The sequence below is a fragment of the Ceratotherium simum genome, chromosome 4, assembly GCF_057802395.1.
Source record: "Ceratotherium simum simum isolate JZ-2026a chromosome 4, ASM5780239v1, whole genome shotgun sequence".
Lineage (NCBI taxonomy): Eukaryota > Metazoa > Chordata > Mammalia > Perissodactyla > Rhinocerotidae > Ceratotherium > Ceratotherium simum.
In genome coordinates this window covers 35,230,813-35,250,256 of record NC_141903.1, presented here as the reverse complement: position 1 = coordinate 35,250,256, position 19,444 = coordinate 35,230,813, and the positions used below count along the sequence as shown (strand labels likewise).

Here is a 19,444-nt window from a genome sequence, read left to right as displayed (position 1 = left end):
CTGAATTTTACTCTGTATGTGCTTCATAAATAGCTTGCAATAAAACTTGAAATTTCCATTCAAGTTTAGGAACACCAAAAAAGACAATTGTGGTAGGAATTTAAGCATGGCATTGCCTTCAATGGTAATATTTTCCATGGCCAGTCTCCAACTTTTAGAGATTATAGATGATAAGTTAATGCAGAGTATTTCAACTTGTGTATAAAATTCCGTCTTCTTATATCCACTCTCTTTCAGCCCTTTATAATAATGTCAGTGTGCCCCTCTGCAGAAAAGTCTTGTCTCAAGATATCTCTTCATCTGAGATACTAATGAAACATAGAATTATATGTTTACCAATTTAGGCCTATTTGTTTAACTTTGCCTCCTTTGGATATGTTTCCTTTAAAAATATAAATATTCACAAAAATATTAACATAACAAGTTAGCGTTTTATCCAGCAGCATAATAATCCTAAAGTCTATGGAGGAGGAAGTACAGAAAGAGAGGAAATGAGAGTTCAGAATGAGAACTTGAGAGAGAGCAAAGACAAATTTTACTAATCTTAGTCTAACAGTTTCTTCCTCTGGCTCTGTCATTAAGATAAATATTTTTAAAAACTTTGTAGGTAGTTTCTTCAATTCAATTCAGAATGACCAAAATTTCAGAATGACCAACTAGAAAAATTTCCCAAATCAAGGATTTCTTTTAGTATTCTTGCCAAAAAAGGAATTTGTCCCTTTTTTAAAAAGCTGTAACATCTTATTTTTATAATCATGTTTAACATGCGCTTTATTAGATGACATTAAAGTGAGGCTAATTATGAGTACTCTTTAGCTCTTGGTGGCATAGCATTTGTGATAGCCTATTTCAAGATGAGTAACCAACCCACAGTTTTATTGGTGATATAATATAGTTATTTGGCTATATGATAGCCAGGGTATTTGGGTACTTTAAAAACTATCTTGCATATGTACTTAATTAGTGAAGCAATCCTTTAAACCAAAAATGGAATGGACCTTCAGCGTGGCATAATTCCAAAAGGGACTGGATTATTTCAGTCAGCAAACATGAAGAGGTTTATTTCTTAGTTAATGTCTTTTTGTGAATTTAGTCAACCCCATGTGCTAAAATTTGTTGCTTTTCTTTAGGCAAATATGTTGATCTTGAATTTATGGCTTCCACAATTAAAAAAAGAATTAGAAGTAGTTAAAACTATAAATCTTTGGCATAGATTTGTAATCATTGAATCACTATTTTTAAAAGTGTTCAAAATGAAGACTGCAGCTCCCTTTTACATAAAACTGAAGATTCCCTTGGATAACCATTTACAGTGTTTTTTTTTTTTTAGAAGAGAAATTTGGGATTTTCCCAATGGCTGCCATCTTACTAGAAGGATTTCAGATATTGGATAGTTGGTTCCTTAACAGTCTTGGGAATGATTAATACATTTTTTCTTTTTTAAGACAACACTGATAAACTCTATTGCAATTGATAGCAGTTTTTATGCAAATTTCAATTTTTTTTGTATCTGAGATATCAGAAAAATAAAACAGAATGAAGGAATGAGATTTAGAATACTCTTTATACCTTAGTCACTTTAAACTAATTCTAGAATAGAATGAATACAAACAGAAGAATATAACTTGAATTCTTGATTCAGTGGGTTTTTTTTTATTAGAAAGAGATTATCTTTACAAATAGCAATGGATGTAATGTAATGTAATGTCCTTCAGGCTGGAAACTGCAAGGTTCACTCTGAACAGATATAATAATTGGAAAAAAAGCTTTAAAATGAGACAAAGATAAATATATTTTGTATTTCTAGAAGTCAGTTCTTGGTAAATTGTTAACATCAAAGCAAATAAATCTTTGAATAAACTGATAAGTAGCTTGTATATCAACATTGATTTGAAACACCATTTTGTTGAGGTGTTAACTTAGAGAACTTGCATCTTGAGTTATCCTCTACACAACTGGAGTAATGTTTAGAATAATTTAACATAGTATAAGTATTAAGCAATAGAAAATTACAGAGTGTTACCAATGGGGTAAACTTGATAGGAGGCCATTCCAAAATGATCAGTTTTTAAAAGTCTAAAAAACAGTATCACTAGTAACCTCCAAATATGGACTTTTTGTGTTCATACACATGATAGTAGTGCAGTAGTACATTCTCTCAGATATCTATATCCAAGAAAAACTCTTCTTGGAATTCTAATTTGTAAGACAAAACCACATTTAAAGAGCTAGTGGTCACACACAAGGAATATATAATGAAAGAATTAAGAGTCCACGAAGAAAAATGGACAAATATGAAGGAATCAGGAAAGAAACAATGTAAGTGAAAGAAACAGTATAAACGCAAACGCGCTTCCATTTTGAGCCACAGGATGTCGTTGTCCTCCAAGGAGAGGATAACAGAAGAAAATTACGATGATTTCCGGACCAGAAAGACTCTTCAGTGATCCGGTGCTTTAAAGACTATAAACACACCCATATTGTTAAGATCAGCTGGGATCTCAGGAACAAAGACTCAAAGAAAGGTCTCAAAGGACTACACCTTTCTACTCATGAGATGTTGATTTACTAAGCAGAAGCGAGCAGTGATGTTAGCTTTAGGACCAGGTGGCCAGGGAGCCCGGCGTCTGCTGCTCTCGCTTCTGCTCCTCGCAGCCTGGGATGCTGGAAGCGGTCAGGTCCACTACTCGGTCCCCGAGGAGACCAAACACGGCACCTTCGTGGGCCGCATCGCCCAGGACCTGGGGCTGGAGCTGGCGGAGCTGGTGCCGCGCCTGTTCCGGGTGGCGTCCAAAGGCCGCGGGGACCTTCTGGAGGTAAATCTGCAGAATGGCATTTTGTTTGTGAATTCTCGGATCGACCGCGAGGAGCTGTGCGGGCGGAGCGCGGAGTGCAGCATCCACCTGGAGGTGATCGTGGACAGGCCGCTGCAAGTTTTCCACGTGGAGGTGGAGGTGAAGGACGTTAACGACAACCCGCCTGTGTTCCCAGCGACACAAAAAAATCTCTTTATTTCCGAAACTAGGGCTCTTGACTCTCATTTTTCACTAGAGGGCGCCTCCGATGCAGATGTCGGGGCCAACGCTCTGCTGACTTACCGACTGAACCCTAATGAGTATTTCTCTCTGGAAGTACCGACCAATGACGAGCAGGTAAAACCGCTCGAACTAGTACTAAAAAAACCTTTAGACAGGGAAGTCGATCCGGAGCTTCTCTTGGTGCTCAAAGCAACTGATGGGGGCAAACCTGAGCTGACAGGTACCGTAGAGTTACGCATCACAGTGCTGGATGTAAACGACAACGCCCCAGTGTTTGACAAAGCAGTCCATCGTGTAAAATTACAGGAAAATGCAAGAAACGGTACACTGGTTATTAGACTTAACGCCTCGGATTTGGACGAGGGGTCAAACAGCCACATTCTTTATTCATTTGCAACTGAAGTCTCCTCTGATACAGAAGCCTCTTTTCGCATAGATTCAGCCAGTGGAGAAATAAAAGTAAATGGAAAAATAGATTTTGAAGAAACTAAATTATGGAAGCTTCAAATAGAAGCAGTTGACAAAGGAAATCCCCCAATGTTTGGTCACTGCACAATCTTGATAGAAGTCTTGGACATCAATGATAATGCTCCGGAGTTGCTAGTGACTTCGCTATCACTCTCTGTTCCAGAGGATGCTCCACTGGGGACCGTCATCGCCCTAATCAGTGTAACCGATCGTGACGCCGGTGGCAACGGGCAAGTGACCTGCTCACTAACACTCCATGTCCCCTTCAAGCTGGTGTCCACTTTCAAGAATTACTATTCGCTGGTGCTGGACAGCACCCTGGACCGCGAGAGCGTGTCAGCCTATGTTCTAGTAGTGACCGCGCGGGACGGGGGCTCGCCTTCTCTGTCGGCCACCGCCAGCGTGTCCGTGGAGGTGGCCGACGTGAACGACAACGCGCCGGCATTCGCGCAGCCCGAGTACACAGTGTTCGTGAAGGAGAACAACCCGCCCGGCTGCCACATCTTCACGGTGTCTGCGCGGGACGCGGACGCGCAGGAGAACGCGCGGGTGTCCTACTCGCTGGTGGAGTGGCGGGTGGGCGAGCGCGCGCTGTCGAGCTACGTGTCGGTGCACGCGGAGAGCGGCAAGGTGTACGCGCTGCAGCCGCTGGACCACGAGGAGCTGGAGCCGCTGCAGTTCCAGGTGAGCGCGCGCGACGCGGGCGTGCCGCCTCTGGGCAGCAACGTGACGCTGCAGGTGTTCGTGCTGGACGAGAACGACAACGCGCCCGCGCTGCTGCCGCCTGGGGCGGGCGGCGGGGGCGGCGCGGTGAGCGAGCTGGTGGCGCGGTCGGTGGGCGCGGGCCACGTGGTGGCGAAGGTGCGCGCTGTGGACGCGGACTCGGGCTACAACGCGTGGCTGTCTTACGAGCTGCAGCCGGCGGCGGGTGGCGCGCGCAGCCCGTTCCGCGTGGGGCTGTACACGGGCGAGATCAGCACGACGCGTGCCCTGGACGAGGCGGACGCGCCTCGCCAGCCCCTGCTGGTGCTGGTGAAGGACCATGGCGAGCCCGCGCTGACGGCCACGGCCACTGTGCTGCTGTCGCTGGTGGAGAGCGGCCAGGCGCCGAAGGCCTCTTCTCGAGCATCTGCAGGCGCCGCAGGCCCTGAGGCGATTCTTGTGGATGTCAACGTGTATCTGATTGTCGCCATCTGCGCTGTGTCCAGCCTGTTGGTGCTCACGCTGCTACTGTACACGGCGCTGCGGTGCTCGGCGCCGCCCACTGAGGGCGCGTGCGGATCCGGGAAGCCCACGCTCTTGTGCTCCAGCGCAGTGGAGAGTTGGTCGTATTCACAGCAGAGGAGGCAGAGGGTGTGCTCTGGGGAGGGGCCGCCCAAGACCGACCTCATGGCCTTCAGTCCTAGTGTTCCTCCTGTCTCGAGTTCTGGAGATAGTGGAGACGGACAGGAGGTTTCCGGTAATGTAAGTACAGTAATTCTGGGATATATTTCTTGTCTGTTAATGTCAATCACATAGTAGTTCACCAACAGATACTGTAAGTTCATTTCTTCATTTCTTCGTTTTTGTATTTTTCTTCCAATGGCTTATTTTAGCACACTGGAAGTGCAGCCATTTTTATTTCTTTTTGCCACAGTCTTCATGAACACACCAGGAATATTATTTAATTGGTAGAAATAATAATAGTAGTAGTAATAGTAATAATGAAATAGACGGCTAAAGCTTCCTGTGAATGAGGAAGGTTAAGTTAGCAGGAAGGAGGCAGGGATCACTGATGGGAAATGGAAGGTATGGACAAGGCTCAAATCTTCTACTTCTCTACTTGCAGCAAATTCATTCTTCCTATCCATTTTCTTGTTCTAATTGGTGTCCTCCACTCATTATGTTTATGCATTCAAAATTACCATGATAATGCATATCTTCAAAATTTGGTTAATTTGAGTTTAAAACATATTTAAATTCTGACCTTCTTATAGTCTAGAATTTATCTGTTACTAATGGTAATGGGCTTTTGAGGTGGGCTCGTTATATAACAATTTTTCTTTCTTTATAATTGATGGCATGCTTCTTTGAGATAGTGGGTGGAGTTTCAGCCTTACCTTTGAGGATAATTTTACTGTTTTTGTCTTTAATCCCCTCATAATTTCCAGCTTATTTTCTTCATAGTCTTCAGCTGCTTCACATAGCCATCACTTTTTTCTTTACTTCCTAATATGTCGGTTTTGCTAATTGCCCGTTGAACCCATGACTGCTTTCCTCCAGATTAATTTATTGAAATCTAATTTATCTGGAAGATTTATTTGAGCATTGATCATACTTATATTTATTCTATTCATGGTACCTCTCATGAGGCTGTATGGAAATATTTTAGGGTAGGGAAATTCACACTTCTTTGTGCCTTGAGTTTGAGAGAGTCTTCCCATACATGGGGGAGTGTGCTACTGCTGCCTGTGTTCACCAAACCACTTGGCTTTCAAAATAACATTGCTTTAAATAACTAAGCATTAACAACCATGGCGTATCTATAAAGATACTTCCACTTGACAATGGTGTCAATCACATTTCAGAATTTAACATCGTATGCTTTAGATACATTTGATGCAAACTCTTTTTTGTCCCAACGCTATATTCATGTGAATTGTTTTCTTTAAAGAGATCACAGAGAACTTGTATTTAGAGCTGTAAGAGTGTGAATCAAAGAATGTGGCAGTTTCTTTTGTTTTTTTGTTTTTTGGCTGCAATGTATAAATTTAAGACCCTTTAATTGTATTGTGTGGAGAAATAAATTATATATGATATATTTATATGTGGAAGGAGAACCGTGTTATAGATAAAGTTAATAGAAATGCTGAAAAGGCATTAGTGGCTATTTTCTACCTAGAAAGTAGGATGATTTCCATGCAGATGAACACTAGGAAATCTTCAGAAAAGGAAAAGCCATCCCCTAGTTTATGGTACTGGAATTCTCTTCATCTGTAGCTATAGAATAGAACAAGAGCTAACCTTGGTCACTAACTATAATTAACCACCACTATTTGAGCTATTTCTGTTTGTCTGACATGGTGTGAAGGGCTTAAAACAAATAGTTTTATTTAATCCTTATAACAGCTTGTAAAGTACATGTGACTATCCAGATTTTAAAGGTGAGATGAGAGGTGGTGAGATATTTATCTATCTTGCCCACTCCAATCCAGCTAGTATATAATAGAGATGATATTCAAAGGCATATCTTTTATATTCCAGAGCCATTCTTTTGTTCACTGTAGTGCTTTCTCTGCTCAGGCATAGGTCTGGTAAATCTTTTCTCTGCTCAGGCATAGGTCTGGCTAGGAAAATCAAGCACAAGCTGTATTCAGGTGAGTCCTTTCTGTTTGGCTTAGGAAAAAACCTTCATGATTAATTTTGTACAATGCCATAATTGAGATAGAAATTAAGATTTTTTTATGTTGTTAAGTGATGTTTTTTCTCAGAAGAGTTCATGATCATCATTATCATTTGTCTTAACACCACATTGAGATAGGTATTTACATTATTCTATCAGTAAATAATTAAGAGTTGTCTTATAAGGACTGTGGATCAGTTGTTTGGAAGTGATATAAATAAGAAGAATCATTTAATACATGAGAAAAATCAGAAGACATTCTTGCAGTGTTCTTGCATAACACCAAAGCCAAAGGACACATAACGAAAACAACCTTGTCCTTTTTATGCTGTGAATAAGGATAATGTTTTGGACAAATATAAGAGGTAATATGATTATTTCTGGGATCCTGAACATCAACAAAGAATTCAATCAGTGTTTCCAAAATGGCATACTTCAATAACAGCTTTAAAGTTATATATTTCCTATGAAAATATTTGAATGTGTGTAGGTCTTTCAGGATTCAGTCTTCTTCAGTCTTATTGCCTGAGAGATTTGTGCTAACTGAACAAATGATCTGTGATTAAATAACTGTGTACTTGAATAAGCCATAATAGTGCAGAGGGAACACCACTCAGCATATCCTATAATTTTGTTAATATAATGTTGGATAGTACTTCGAATCTGTTGATTTCGAAGAGCCTCCTGGGTTTCCATGAATGGCTTCAAGATTTATTTCTCTGTTTTATGTTTTCAATAAATAATAGTACTAGATCTATTATGGAATATTAGTGGATGATGAGGACTAGTAGAACATTAAACCACGCACTCTAATACATGACTAGAAGGATACACAGTTGGAACTTAAGATTAACCAGATTGGTTTAGTAAAGGTCAGGTGCAGAGTTCTTCAGTCTTTTCAACTGATTTTATAAAATCAAGGTTAACAACGATATTGATGTGACTTCTTGGCATTAGCCTATTACCAGATCTCAGGCCCATCCCCAAAGATGAGTTCAAAGATAGCATAATCTCTTTTATAGGGGCTAGCTGAGATGGTGATATCTGTAATATCTTAGCCAAAAGGAAAAGATGGGTAATTGGTTCGTACAATATATCAAACTCTTTTATGACTTGGTGTTTTTCCAATGTCATTTCATATACTCGCATAATACCACATTATGTATTTGAAAGTAATTCCTACATTAACATCTGGTTTTAATTCACATATATAATATCATCATTTCCCTTGAGTAAACTTTCTCACATTCATCTCTCTATCTACCCTTGAAGACTCCACATTGCATGTATATCTCAGTCCCGAATTTCCATAATGAAGTGATTGGAGGTCCGTTGCTCCCTTTTTCTCCAAAATAAATCTGACAGGCTTCAAATATCATTTTAAACCTACTGTCATCTAGTCTAATGTTATATTTTGATTAAAGGCCCAAAAGACTAATTGTTTTACAGATGCATAACAGAATTCAGTGTCATAAAAAGTGATGAGTCTGCTTTATAAGTTTTTTAAGAAAGAATTTTGCATTTACTTTAATAAGAATTCTAGGAGAATGATAATATCAGGAAAGGAGTAAATTTGAAAAACGTGGAACAAGATCTGAAATTAGCAATAGTATATGTGTGTGTGTGTGTGTATTCAAGATAAAGGAAAATATTAACATACAAATAAATATATTAGTAATTTTTTCACGTGTCATTGCAATATTTTTAGATTGGAGGTGAACCATCAAAACCATATAGCAAAATACTCAAGCTAGAGTGATATTTATTCTGAATCACTTTCTACTTTAAACTTCCATTGTATCCTCTTTTTCCCCCCTTAAATCCCAAGGCTATATGAAAAGACAAAGGACACATAACCAAATTACAACAAGCAATGGAAACTCACATCAACAATTCCCATTTACTACTTGGTACTTTATAAAATTGAATTTCCACAACACTAAGGTATTTTACCATTTGGATGTATTGTTTGATTATTTTCTGGTATTTAGCAAAATATTAGGCACTTAGAGGAGATATAACTAGAAATAATTTCCCTTATTTTGGATGAACTTGTGATCTCAAATGCAAAATTCTTTCAACAAGAAACAGGTCAGCTATTTTCATGAATATATCTTGACTAGATATACAAAAGTCAATGTTGATGACTTGGAAATACCAATATGGCACAGATATCTTCATGGTGATTTTTATTTATTTTATTGAATGATAGTAAAATTCATTCTATAGTTGAAAGACTACTTCTTTCATATCATCGACACCATTACATAAAGTGTCATCTTTTTTTTTTTGTGAGGAAGATCAGCCCTGAGCTAACATCCATACCAACCCCCCTCTTTTTTGCTGAGGAAGACTGGCCCTGGGCTAACATCTGTGCCTGTCTTCCTCCACTTTATATGGGATGCCGCAACAGCATGGTCTGACAAGCAGTGCATCCTTGCGTGCCTGGGATCTGAACCAGGGCCCCCAGCAGTAGAGCGAGCGCACTTAACCGCTATGCCACAGGGCTGGCCCCCTAAAGTGTCATCTTGATGCCTCACATTATACTGTTAGCGATGCAACTTATGTGAGAAATCATGTATGTCAAACATAAATTTCATCTATATCAATAGATTTTTCCTTGTGAATTCTATGTTTTGTTTTGTCGTTTTGTTTTTGGTGAGGAAGATTGGCCCTGAGCTAACATCTGTGCCAATCTTCCTCTATTTTGTATGTGGGATGCCGCCTCAGCATGGCTTGAATGGTGTGTAGGTCCATGCCAGGGATCCAAACCCATGAACCCCGGGCTGCCAAAGCAGAGCACGTGAACTTAACCACTATACCACATGTCCGCCCCGTGAATTCTATGTTTTAAACTACCAAATTTGAAAAAATATTTTTGTTTTTCTTATTATTCTTCAATATATATAAAATTGCTTGTAACAAGAACACAATTAAATATAAATAGCAATAACGAATCAGAACTAAAGAAAATAGATATGAGTAAAAGGCAAGTGCATATAGATAAGAACAAAATATGCAGAGCTTAAAGACTAAAGAGTTGTTATTAAAACTTCAAATTTGTCTGGAGTTTCCTAGCACTTAGTAACAGGAGAGACTAGAAGTAAAACAATTCAAATTTGATAATATTTTTATATGAGGAACAATATCTTTAGGAAATATTTAACCATAGCTTTTCATAAGGCTACCTATAGAATTGAACTCTCTCTCTGTGTATATATATGTAGATAAGTAAAAGAATAATCATATAACTCTAAAATAAACATAGGAACAAAGATTTAAATTTGATGTTAATCAAGAATACAATGCTATTTTCCACATACCATCAGTTTCAGTGTGACTTAAAATCTGAATGTTCCATAAATAAGCACTTACCGTTTTGGGGATAAAATAACATGACATTATTTTTGCTCTTTAAGTAAAATTCTGTGGTGTTAGATGTAGTGTACAGTACTCACAATTTCAGGCACAAGGTGTCGCTCTTTACTTGATGGAAATAGTTCATTCAAAGGTTGGTCTGAACAGCTAGAACTCCCCACACAAAACGACTCCATCATGCCGAACGCTACTGTTAAAGGATCTTTCGAAACTTCTCAAAAATTCAGCAAGATTTTTAACCCGAAACTGGAGTCTCTGGTACTGTAAGTGTGAAGAATCTTATTTTGGCAGTCAATGTCGTATGCGATGTTTGGGTCTCAAAGAAGGGGATTGGGCACTCGGCGACTGCTGCTGTCCCTTCTGCTCCTTGCGTTCTGGGAGGCGGGGAGCGGCCAAGTCCACTACTCGGTCCTGGAGGAGGCCAAACACGGCACCTTCGTGGGCCGCATCGCGCAGGACCTGGGGCTGGAGCTGGCGGAGCTGGTGCCGCGCCTGTTCCGGGTGGCGTCCAAAGGCCGCGGGGACCTTCTGGAGGTAAACCTGCAGAATGGCATTCTGTTTGTGAATTCTCGGATCGACCGCGAGGAGCTGTGCGGGCGGAGCGCGGAGTGCAGCATCCACCTGGAGGTGATCGTGGACAGGCCGCTGCAGGTTTTTCATGTGGAGGTGGAAGTAAAAGATATTAACGACAATCCCCCAGTGTTCTCTCTCAGAGAACAAAAGCTGTTCATTTCTGAATCTAAGCAACCCGACTCGCATTTTCCTCTAGAGGGAGCTTCTGATGCGGATATAGGAGAGAATGCTCTGTTGACCTACAGACTAACTACAAATGAGTATTTTTCTTTAGAATTACCAACAAATAGTAAGCAGACTAAAAGACTATCACTTACATTAAAGAAGTCCCTGGATAGAGAGAAAACTCCGGAACTTAATTTGCTACTGACGGCTGCGGATGGGGGGAAACCCGAGCTCACCGGCGCTGTTCAGCTCTCGGTCCGCGTCTTGGATGTTAACGACAATGAGCCGGAATTTGAGCAACCAGAATATAAGGTGAGATTGATGGAAAACGCAGCTAAAGAAACTTTTGTGATAAAGTTAAACGCCACAGATCCAGATGAAGGAGTCAATGGGGAAATAACATACTCCTTGACGTCGATTAAGCCCAATAGAAAACCCTTATTTACACTAGATGAAAATAATGGGGAAGTGAGGGTCAATGGAACTCTGGATTATGAAGAAAACAAGTTTTATGAAATTGAAGTACAGGCCACAGATAAGGGGAATCCCCCCATGGCAGGACACTGTATAGTCTGGGTAGAAATCTTAGATGTCAATGATAATGCCCCTGAAGTCACTGTGACTTCCCTGTCTCTCCCAGTGCGAGAGGACACTCAGCCTAGCACGATCATTGCGCTGATCAGTGTATCCGACCGTGACTCCGGTGCCAACGGACAGGTGATCTGTTCTTTAACGCCCAACGTCCCCTTCAAGATCATGTCCACATTCAAGAACTATTATTCACTGGTGCTGGACAGCGCTCTAGACCGCGAGAGCGTGTCGGTCTATAAATTGGTGGTGACAGCACAAGACGGGGGCTCACCTTCGCTTTCGGCCACGGCCAGCGTGTCCGTGGAGGTGGCCGACGTGAACGACAACGCGCCGGCGTTCGCGCAGCCCGAGTACACGGTGTTCGTGAAGGAGAACAACCCGCCCGGCTGCCACATCTTCACGGTGTCTGCGCGGGACGCGGACGCGCAGGAGAACGCGCGGGTGTCCTACTCGCTGGTGGAGCGGCGGGTGGGCGAGCGCGCGCTGTCGAGCTACGTGTCGGTGCACGCGGAGAGCGGCAAGGTGTACGCGCTGCAGCCGCTGGACCACGAGGAGCTGGAGCTGCTGCAGTTCCAGGTGAGCGCGCGCGACGCGGGCGTGCCGCCTCTGGGCAGCAACGTGACGCTGCAGGTGTTCGTGCTGGACGAGAACGACAACGCGCCCGCGCTGCTGCCGCCTGGGGCGGGCGGCGGGGGCGGCGCGGTGAGCGAGCTGGTGGCGCGGTCGGTGGGCGCGGGCCACGTGGTGGCGAAGGTGCGCGCGGTGGACGCGGACTCTGGCTACAACGCGTGGCTGTCTTATGAGCTGCAGCCGGCGGCGGGTGGCGCGCGCAGCCCGTTCCGCGTGGGGCTGTACACGGGCGAGATCAGCACGACTCGCGCCCTGGACGAGGCGGACTTGCCGCGCCAGCGCCTGCTGGTGCTGGTGAAGGACCACGGCGAGCCGGCGCTGACGGCCACGGCCACCGTGCTGCTGTCGCTGGTGGAGAGCGGCCAGGCGCCGAAGGCCTCGTCGCGGGCGTCGAAGGGCTCCGCCGGCACGGAGACGGCGCTGGTGGATGTCAACGTGTATCTGATCATCGCCATCTGCGCTGTGTCCAGCCTGTTGGTGCTGACGCTACTGCTGTACACGGCGCTGCGGTGCTCGGCGCCGCCCACCGAGGGCGCATGTGAGCAGGGGAAGCCTAGGTTGGTGTGCTCCAGCGCAGTGGGGAGCTGGTCTTACTCACAGCAGAGGCGGCCTAGGGTGTGTTCTGGGGAGGGGCCGCCCAAGACAGACCTCATGGCCTTCAGTCCCAGCCTTCCTCCTGGTCTGGATAGTGAAGTCCGAGAGGAAGGGCAGGAGGTGGGATCAAATCACCCTGGGCAGGTGAGTTCTATAGATTCTCCCTCTTTTGAAGTCTACGTTAAATGTTTTAAAATCCAGTTAATTTCATAGAAAATTTTAATGTTTAAAATTTAACTCTATATTTTGAGTATTAAAGACCAACGTCTGTTAGTGAAATGCCAAATGATACACACATCCAATTTTAATCATATGGGGAATCAGGTTTTCTAGCCAATAAGTGTCGCATTTCTCCTAATGTTGCGTTAGAAACTGTTAAAAGATGGAAGAATGATTCTCTTGTCATCACTTTATTAGAAATAATTTCTAATTTTCACTGATCTACCCATGTCACTTCATTTCATCTCTAATCCTCAGTAATGTAGATAATCACTATGGGTTATTTAAATTTACTCACACTTTGTGTCTTTTAACGGCCTTTTGCCTTGATATTTTCACATTATTAGATCACTTGACTTTTCTCGCTTCAGGCTTGTATCAAATATTGAACACTCTCTTCATTAGGTCTGAAAAGGATTTACCTTTCTTTTTCTATGGTGCTAAACATCCATCATACATTTATTATCCATTAAATAATCTTTAGTTTTGCCTCTACTGATAAGATTAAACCTGTTTTCACGTTATTTGCCGTAAAAAATGCAGTCTGGCCTTCAAGTATACTGCTTTCATTGAAATAATACGACTAAAATTCTGTCCACTTTTTATTTTGTTCCATGAAATGGCTAGAGATTTATCTACTACATACTCAAACAGAACTCCCAGATTTATGCTTCCAAAGTAAAGTAGGCAAATAAAGTTATTCATATTACTCAATCAAGTCATTTAAACTTGCCAAAGACTTGCATATAGGTTTATATCTGCAATATATGCTAGTTGGCATTCTTTCCTAAGTTTTGTGGATTCATCTAGAAAGGAAAAAGTTTACTGTACTAAAGTGAAGCCTATTGACAATTATCAGTTTCGTTCATCTCTCATTTTAAATTTTCTATCTTTAAATGCTTTATCTCTAGTGTTTGTGAAATTTTCTTTCCATGTTGTGTAATCATATCTGAAGATTCTAGCAAAGATCATTTACCTCTAGGTCGTTCTTCTAATTCACTGATTCTTAGCTGCATGTACAGTGGCAGAATCGTTAACCCTTTTGAGAATCTGATGCATGTCATATGTGGCCATTCTCCTCTTAAAATTACACAGCTTACCATTTGGCATAATATTCAAGGACTCCATGCTGAAACCCATTCTCGGACCTTTGGTCATGAACCTTTGTACCTCAATATTAATTGGCTAAAAATATTCTTTATTCCAAAGTAGGCAATGAGATTAAAAGAGAAAATATTTCAGACTCGAAAGTGATTAAACCATGACATCATTTATGAAACTTTGTAAATATAATAAACGTGAATGTTAGGTAGGGCACACATTATTACTTATCTCCAAATGAACTTCTTGGAATGATTCAAGGTTATTTAAATTTAATAAACAATGATATTGGAATTTTTTAAGTACGGGTTAAAATTTTGCAAATCATTACTTTTACAGTTCTTAAGTAATCAATGCACATTTTAGATACTTTCAAATTACATGGACTAATTTCTACAAATTTAGTGTCTTTTTAACTTAGTCTTAATTAAGGATTTCATTCTATGGTGTAAAATAATAATTTCAACATATTTTCTAGTTGGATTATTTAAATATTAAGTTAAATTTAGATGTTCCTATCTTTATAATAATTTAATTATGTCTAATAGTGTGTGAGGACTACATAACACGTTACTTTTCCTATAAAGTTCCGTAGCAATTATGGTACATTGACTATTTTTGAAAATGGAAGATGGAAAATGAAGAAGCTTGGTGGTGATATTAGACTATTTAAATAGTCTGATAACACAAAAACTCAAATGTGTTTTTGATTAATTAAAAGCCAGTTTTATAGTTGATTTAAGTTATCTTATACTTGTAGAACAATTCTTGGCTATTATTTTCTTGTTCTGTAAAGATTTCGTATCTCAGTTCCCTTTATTATTATATGTAAAAGAAATGGTAACAAATTATTGGTTTAAAGATTTTGACTTGAATTTTCTTTTGTTTTCTTTTATTTTTGAGGAAGATTGGCCCTGAGCTAACATCTGTTGCCAATATTCCTCTTTTTCTTTTCTCCCCAAAGCCCCAGTACATAGTTGTATATCCTGGTTGTAGGTCCTTCTAGTTCTTCTATGTGGGATGCTGCCACAGCATAGCTTGATGAGCGGTGAGTAGGTCTGTGGCCCGGATTCGAACCATCGAACCCTGGGCTGCCGAGGCTGAACTCGAGAACTTTAACCGCTTTGCCACCAGGCTGGCCCCTTTGACTTGAATTTTAATAAGCTTATAAAATCTATATTTACTTGTTCACAACTAGCTGTGGGATCTTATCTGTGTTTTGTTTTCCCTTAAAGCTGGTCTTGAATTAATGAATAAAATTATGAAAAATCTTTTGATTCTCCCTTGCATCATAGTCACCATTCTGATTTTCTGAAGAGAAACATATTCTGAGGAACTACTAACTGGCCTGAAGGGAAAGATTTAGAGGGAAACCAAAAGATCATTATGAAATTCATATTCTTTTGACTTTAGTCAATGAGATGGGGCTCCAAAACATTTCACAAGATCTTTTTCATATTAGTGCTCCACTGCCACTTTAGCATATTGTGAAATTTGGAGGCTTTGACTCAACATTTTACATGAAAACACTTTACCCCTGGTAGAGTAAAACTTTCCAGAATCTATACTCAAGCCTCATTTTAACATGTTATGGGAATGAGAGCAGTTGTATGAAAAGTCATCACATTTGAGCATCAAGGAACCAAAAACAATGACATCTTCCATATTTATGATGAATTTTAATATTCATCAAATTTATGGATAAAATAATTTATATGAATGAAATATTTAGTTAAGAGAAGTGTTTTAGTTTATTTTCCTTTACTAAATGAGGGAATTCTTGACTTTCTCTTAAAGTCCTACAATGGAGTGCTTATGAGGGATAAAAGTCATTAAAAGTGTGAATTGTAGGCAATATAAGGGCAGAAGTCGTGTACATTATTCTTTATGTTCCATAATAGCTAAAGAGTAGCTTCTGACATACTGTATTTCAATGATTATTTTATGATAGACTTTGAGGCAGAATATTTTTAAAAACTGCGGTGTAATAGAAGTATTTGTGCACTGGTACTAATACCATATGTATTAAACAAATAGGCATTTACGAATGATCCATGAAAATGTCCAAAAATTGAAACAATTTACAGTGACCCGGGAAGTGACTAAACCAAGAAGAACCTCAGGATCTGTCTTGTACTTACATAATCAGTCACATGATGTCGCTGTACACTTAAAAGGCGAAAAAGGAAAATTTTGTCTCCGCGCCCAGGTTCCAACCATTCACAGAATAGGATGGACTTCATATTTACCGGAATGCTGGGTAAAATTTACTAAATATATACATACAGGCAAAGGGAGACTCCTCATAAAGGTTATCAGGCCAGCGATCACTTGAAATTGACAGTCCTACCTCAGAGATCTCGTTATCTGCGATGGTGTTTCCCTGGTCAGGAGGTCCTGGAGCCCGGCGACTGCTGTTGTCGCTTCTGCTCCTCGCAGCAGGGGAGGCGGGGAGCGGCCAGGTCCACTACTCCGTCTCCGAGGAGGCCAAACACGGCACCTTCGTGGGCCGCATCGCGCAGGACCTGGGGCTGGAGCTGGCGGAGCTGGTGCCGCGCCTGTTCCGGGTGGCGTCCAAAGGCCGCGGGGACCTTCTGGAGGTAAATCTGCAGAATGGCATTTTGTTTGTGAATTCTCGGATCGACCGCGAGGAGCTGTGCGGGCGGAGCGCGGAGTGCAGCATCCACCTGGAGGTGATTGTGGACAGGCCGCTGCAGGTTTTTCATGTGGAGGTGGAGGTGAGGGACATTAACGACAACCCGCCGGTGTTCAGAGAAGGAGAACAAACGGTATTTATTTCTGAATCTGCACCTTTGGAATCTCATTTTCCTCTAGAGGGCGCTTCCGATGCGGATATCGGCGTAAATTCTCTTCTGGCCTATAGGTTAAGCCTAAATGAATATTTTACTCTTAAAATAACAACGAAAAACGATAAAAGTGTATTGCCTGAACTGGTTCTTCGGAAGTCATTAGATAGAGAGGAAACGCCAGAACTTAACTTATTGCTGACCGCCCTGGATGGCGGTAAACCCGAGCTAACAGGATCTGTTCAGATTCAAATAACCATCCTGGATGTGAATGACAACGCTCCGGAGTTTGATAAGCCTGGCTATAAAGTAGCGCTGTTTGAAAATGTCCCAAACGACACGAGAGTGATTCAACTAAAAGCTTCTGATCTAGACGAAGGACTGAATAGAGAAATTTCCTATGGAATCAGAATGATTTTGCCAGTGAGTGAGAAGTGTATGTTTTCAATAAATCCAGAAACAGGTGAAATAAGAGTTTATGGGAAACTGGATTTTGAAGAGAATAGTGAGTATGAAATTCAGGTTAATGCCATTGATAAAGGGATCCCTTCCATGGCAGGTCACTGCACAGTCCTGGTGGAAGTTCTGGACCTGAACGACAATGCCCCTGAGGTAATGGTCACTTCGCTGTCGCTCCCTGTGCGAGAGGATGCTCAGGTGGGCACCGTCATCGCCTTGATCAGCGTGTCCGACCTTGACTCTGGCGCCAACGGGCAGGTGACCTGCTCAGTAACACCCCATGTCCCCTTCAAGCTGGTGTCCACTTTCAAGAATTACTATTCACTGGTATTGGACAGCGCTTTGGACTGCGAGAAAGCGGCGAATTATGAGCTGGTGGTGATAGCGCGGGACGGGGGATCGCCTTCGCTGTCGGCCACCGCCAGCGTGTCCGTGGAGGTGGCCGACGTGAACGACAACGCGCCGGCGTTCGCGCAGCCCGAGTACACGGTGTTCGTGAAGGAGAACAACCCGCCCGGCTGCCACATCTTCACGGTGTCTGCGCGGGACGCGGACGCGCAGGAGAACGCGCGGGTGTCCTACTCGCTGGTGGAGCGGCGGGTGGGCGAGCGCGCGCTGTCGAGCTACGTGTCGGTGCACGCGGAGAGCGGCAAGGTGTACGCGCTGCAGCCGCTGGACCACGAGGAGCTGGAGCCGCTGCAGTTCCAGGTGAGCGCGCGCGACGCGGGCGTGCCGCCTCTGGGCAGCAACGTGACGCTGCAGGTGTTCGTGCTGGACGAGAACGACAACGCGCCCGCGCTGCTGCCGCCTGGGGCGGGCGGCGGGGGCGGCGCGGTGAGTGAGCTGGTGGCGCGGTCGGTGGGCGCGGGCCACGTGGTGGCGAAGGTGCGCGCGGTGGACGCGGACTCTGGCTACAACGCGTGGCTGTCTTACGAGCTGCAGCCGGCGGCGGGTGGCGCGCGCAGCCCGTTCCGCGTGGGGCTGTACACGGGCGAGATCAGCACGACTCGCGCCCTGGACGAGGCGGACTTGCCGCGCCAGCGCCTGCTGGTGCTGGTGAAGGACCACGGCGAGCCGGCGCTGACGGCCACGGCCACCGTGCTCCTGTCGCTGGTGGAGAGCGGCCAGGCGCCGAAGGCCTCGTCACGTACGTCGGTGGGCGCCGCGGAGACGGCTCTGGTGGACGTCAACGTGTACCTGATCATCGCCATCTGCGCTGTGTCCAGCCTGTTGGTGCTCACGCTGCTGCTGTGCATGGTGCTGAGGTGCTCGGCGCCGCCCACCGAGGGCGCGTGCGGGCCGGGGAAGCCCACGCTGGTGTGTTCCAGCGCGGTGGAGAGCTGGTCGTATTCACAGCAGAGGAGGCAGAGGGTGTGCTCTGGGGAGGGGCCGCCCAAGACCGACCTCATGGCCTTCAGTCCTTGTCTTTCACAGTCACGAGAAGATTGTTTAAATCCTTCCAGTGAAGTAAGTCATTGATATCATTTAAGTATATTTGTTTCCTTTAAAAACTTTGTGTTAGGATATAAATGCATCGTCTTTTTTATTTTTTTCTTCATAATGTTATCCTTTAAACCATCGAATATGTCTTCTGTAGCATGATCATTCTTAGTCATTTTGAACTTTTCATGTATTTGCCCAACTTTTCAAGTATTAATGAAGGAGATATATAGATGAAATGGAGGCTGTGGATCACCGCACTTTAAAATTGTCTTGTTCTTTTAGTTTTCCTATTATCTATGAAGAATTAGCCTTGAAAAATATCAGTACGTGAGAGTAAAAACTGTCTGGATGTTTGATAACTCTTAAATTTATTTTTACTTTGAAGTTAATTTCATGATTACGGAAAATTTGCAAGATTAGTACAAAGAGTTCCCAGTACTAACAACTGGATTCCTTTACTATTCCTTATGTGCATAGGCTTGTAAAATAGCCTCCTTGATTACCATTCTAATTTCCATACAATCTTCTTCCAGCTATTATAACAATAATAAAGATTATATTATTAATTCTAAAATGAATAATTTTCTGTTACTGTT

General features: G+C 42.7%; 2 protein-coding genes and 1 pseudogene across 2 annotated transcripts; 2 read left to right on the top strand and 1 right to left on the bottom strand.

The window, feature by feature from the left end:
* Window positions 1-3,576: 3,576 nt before the first annotated feature.
* On the bottom strand, window positions 3,577-10,442 carry LOC147917245 (uncharacterized; annotated as a pseudogene).
* Window positions 10,120-14,515, top strand: LOC106803200 (protocadherin alpha-11-like). Its single transcript, XM_087429678.1, has one exon. The coding sequence runs from the start codon at window positions 10,561-10,563 to the stop codon at window positions 13,030-13,032; it is 2,472 nt and encodes an 823-aa protein (XP_087285804.1). The 5' UTR covers window positions 10,120-10,560; the 3' UTR covers window positions 13,033-14,515.
* Window positions 14,516-15,923: 1,408 nt separating this feature from the next.
* LOC106803198 (protocadherin alpha-12-like) lies at window positions 15,924-19,444 on the top strand. The gene has a single exon (XM_087429677.1). It carries the CDS (start codon window positions 16,512-16,514, stop codon window positions 18,882-18,884), a length of 2,373 nt encoding a protein of 790 aa, XP_087285803.1. The 5' UTR covers window positions 15,924-16,511; the 3' UTR covers window positions 18,885-19,444.

Coding starts and splice junctions, on each gene's coding strand:
- LOC106803198 (XM_087429677.1), top strand. CDS start 16,512: ATGGTGTTTCCCTGGTCAGGAGGTCCTGGAGCCCGGCGACTGCTGTTG.
- LOC106803200 (XM_087429678.1), top strand. CDS start 10,561: ATGTCGTATGCGATGTTTGGGTCTCAAAGAAGGGGATTGGGCACTCGG.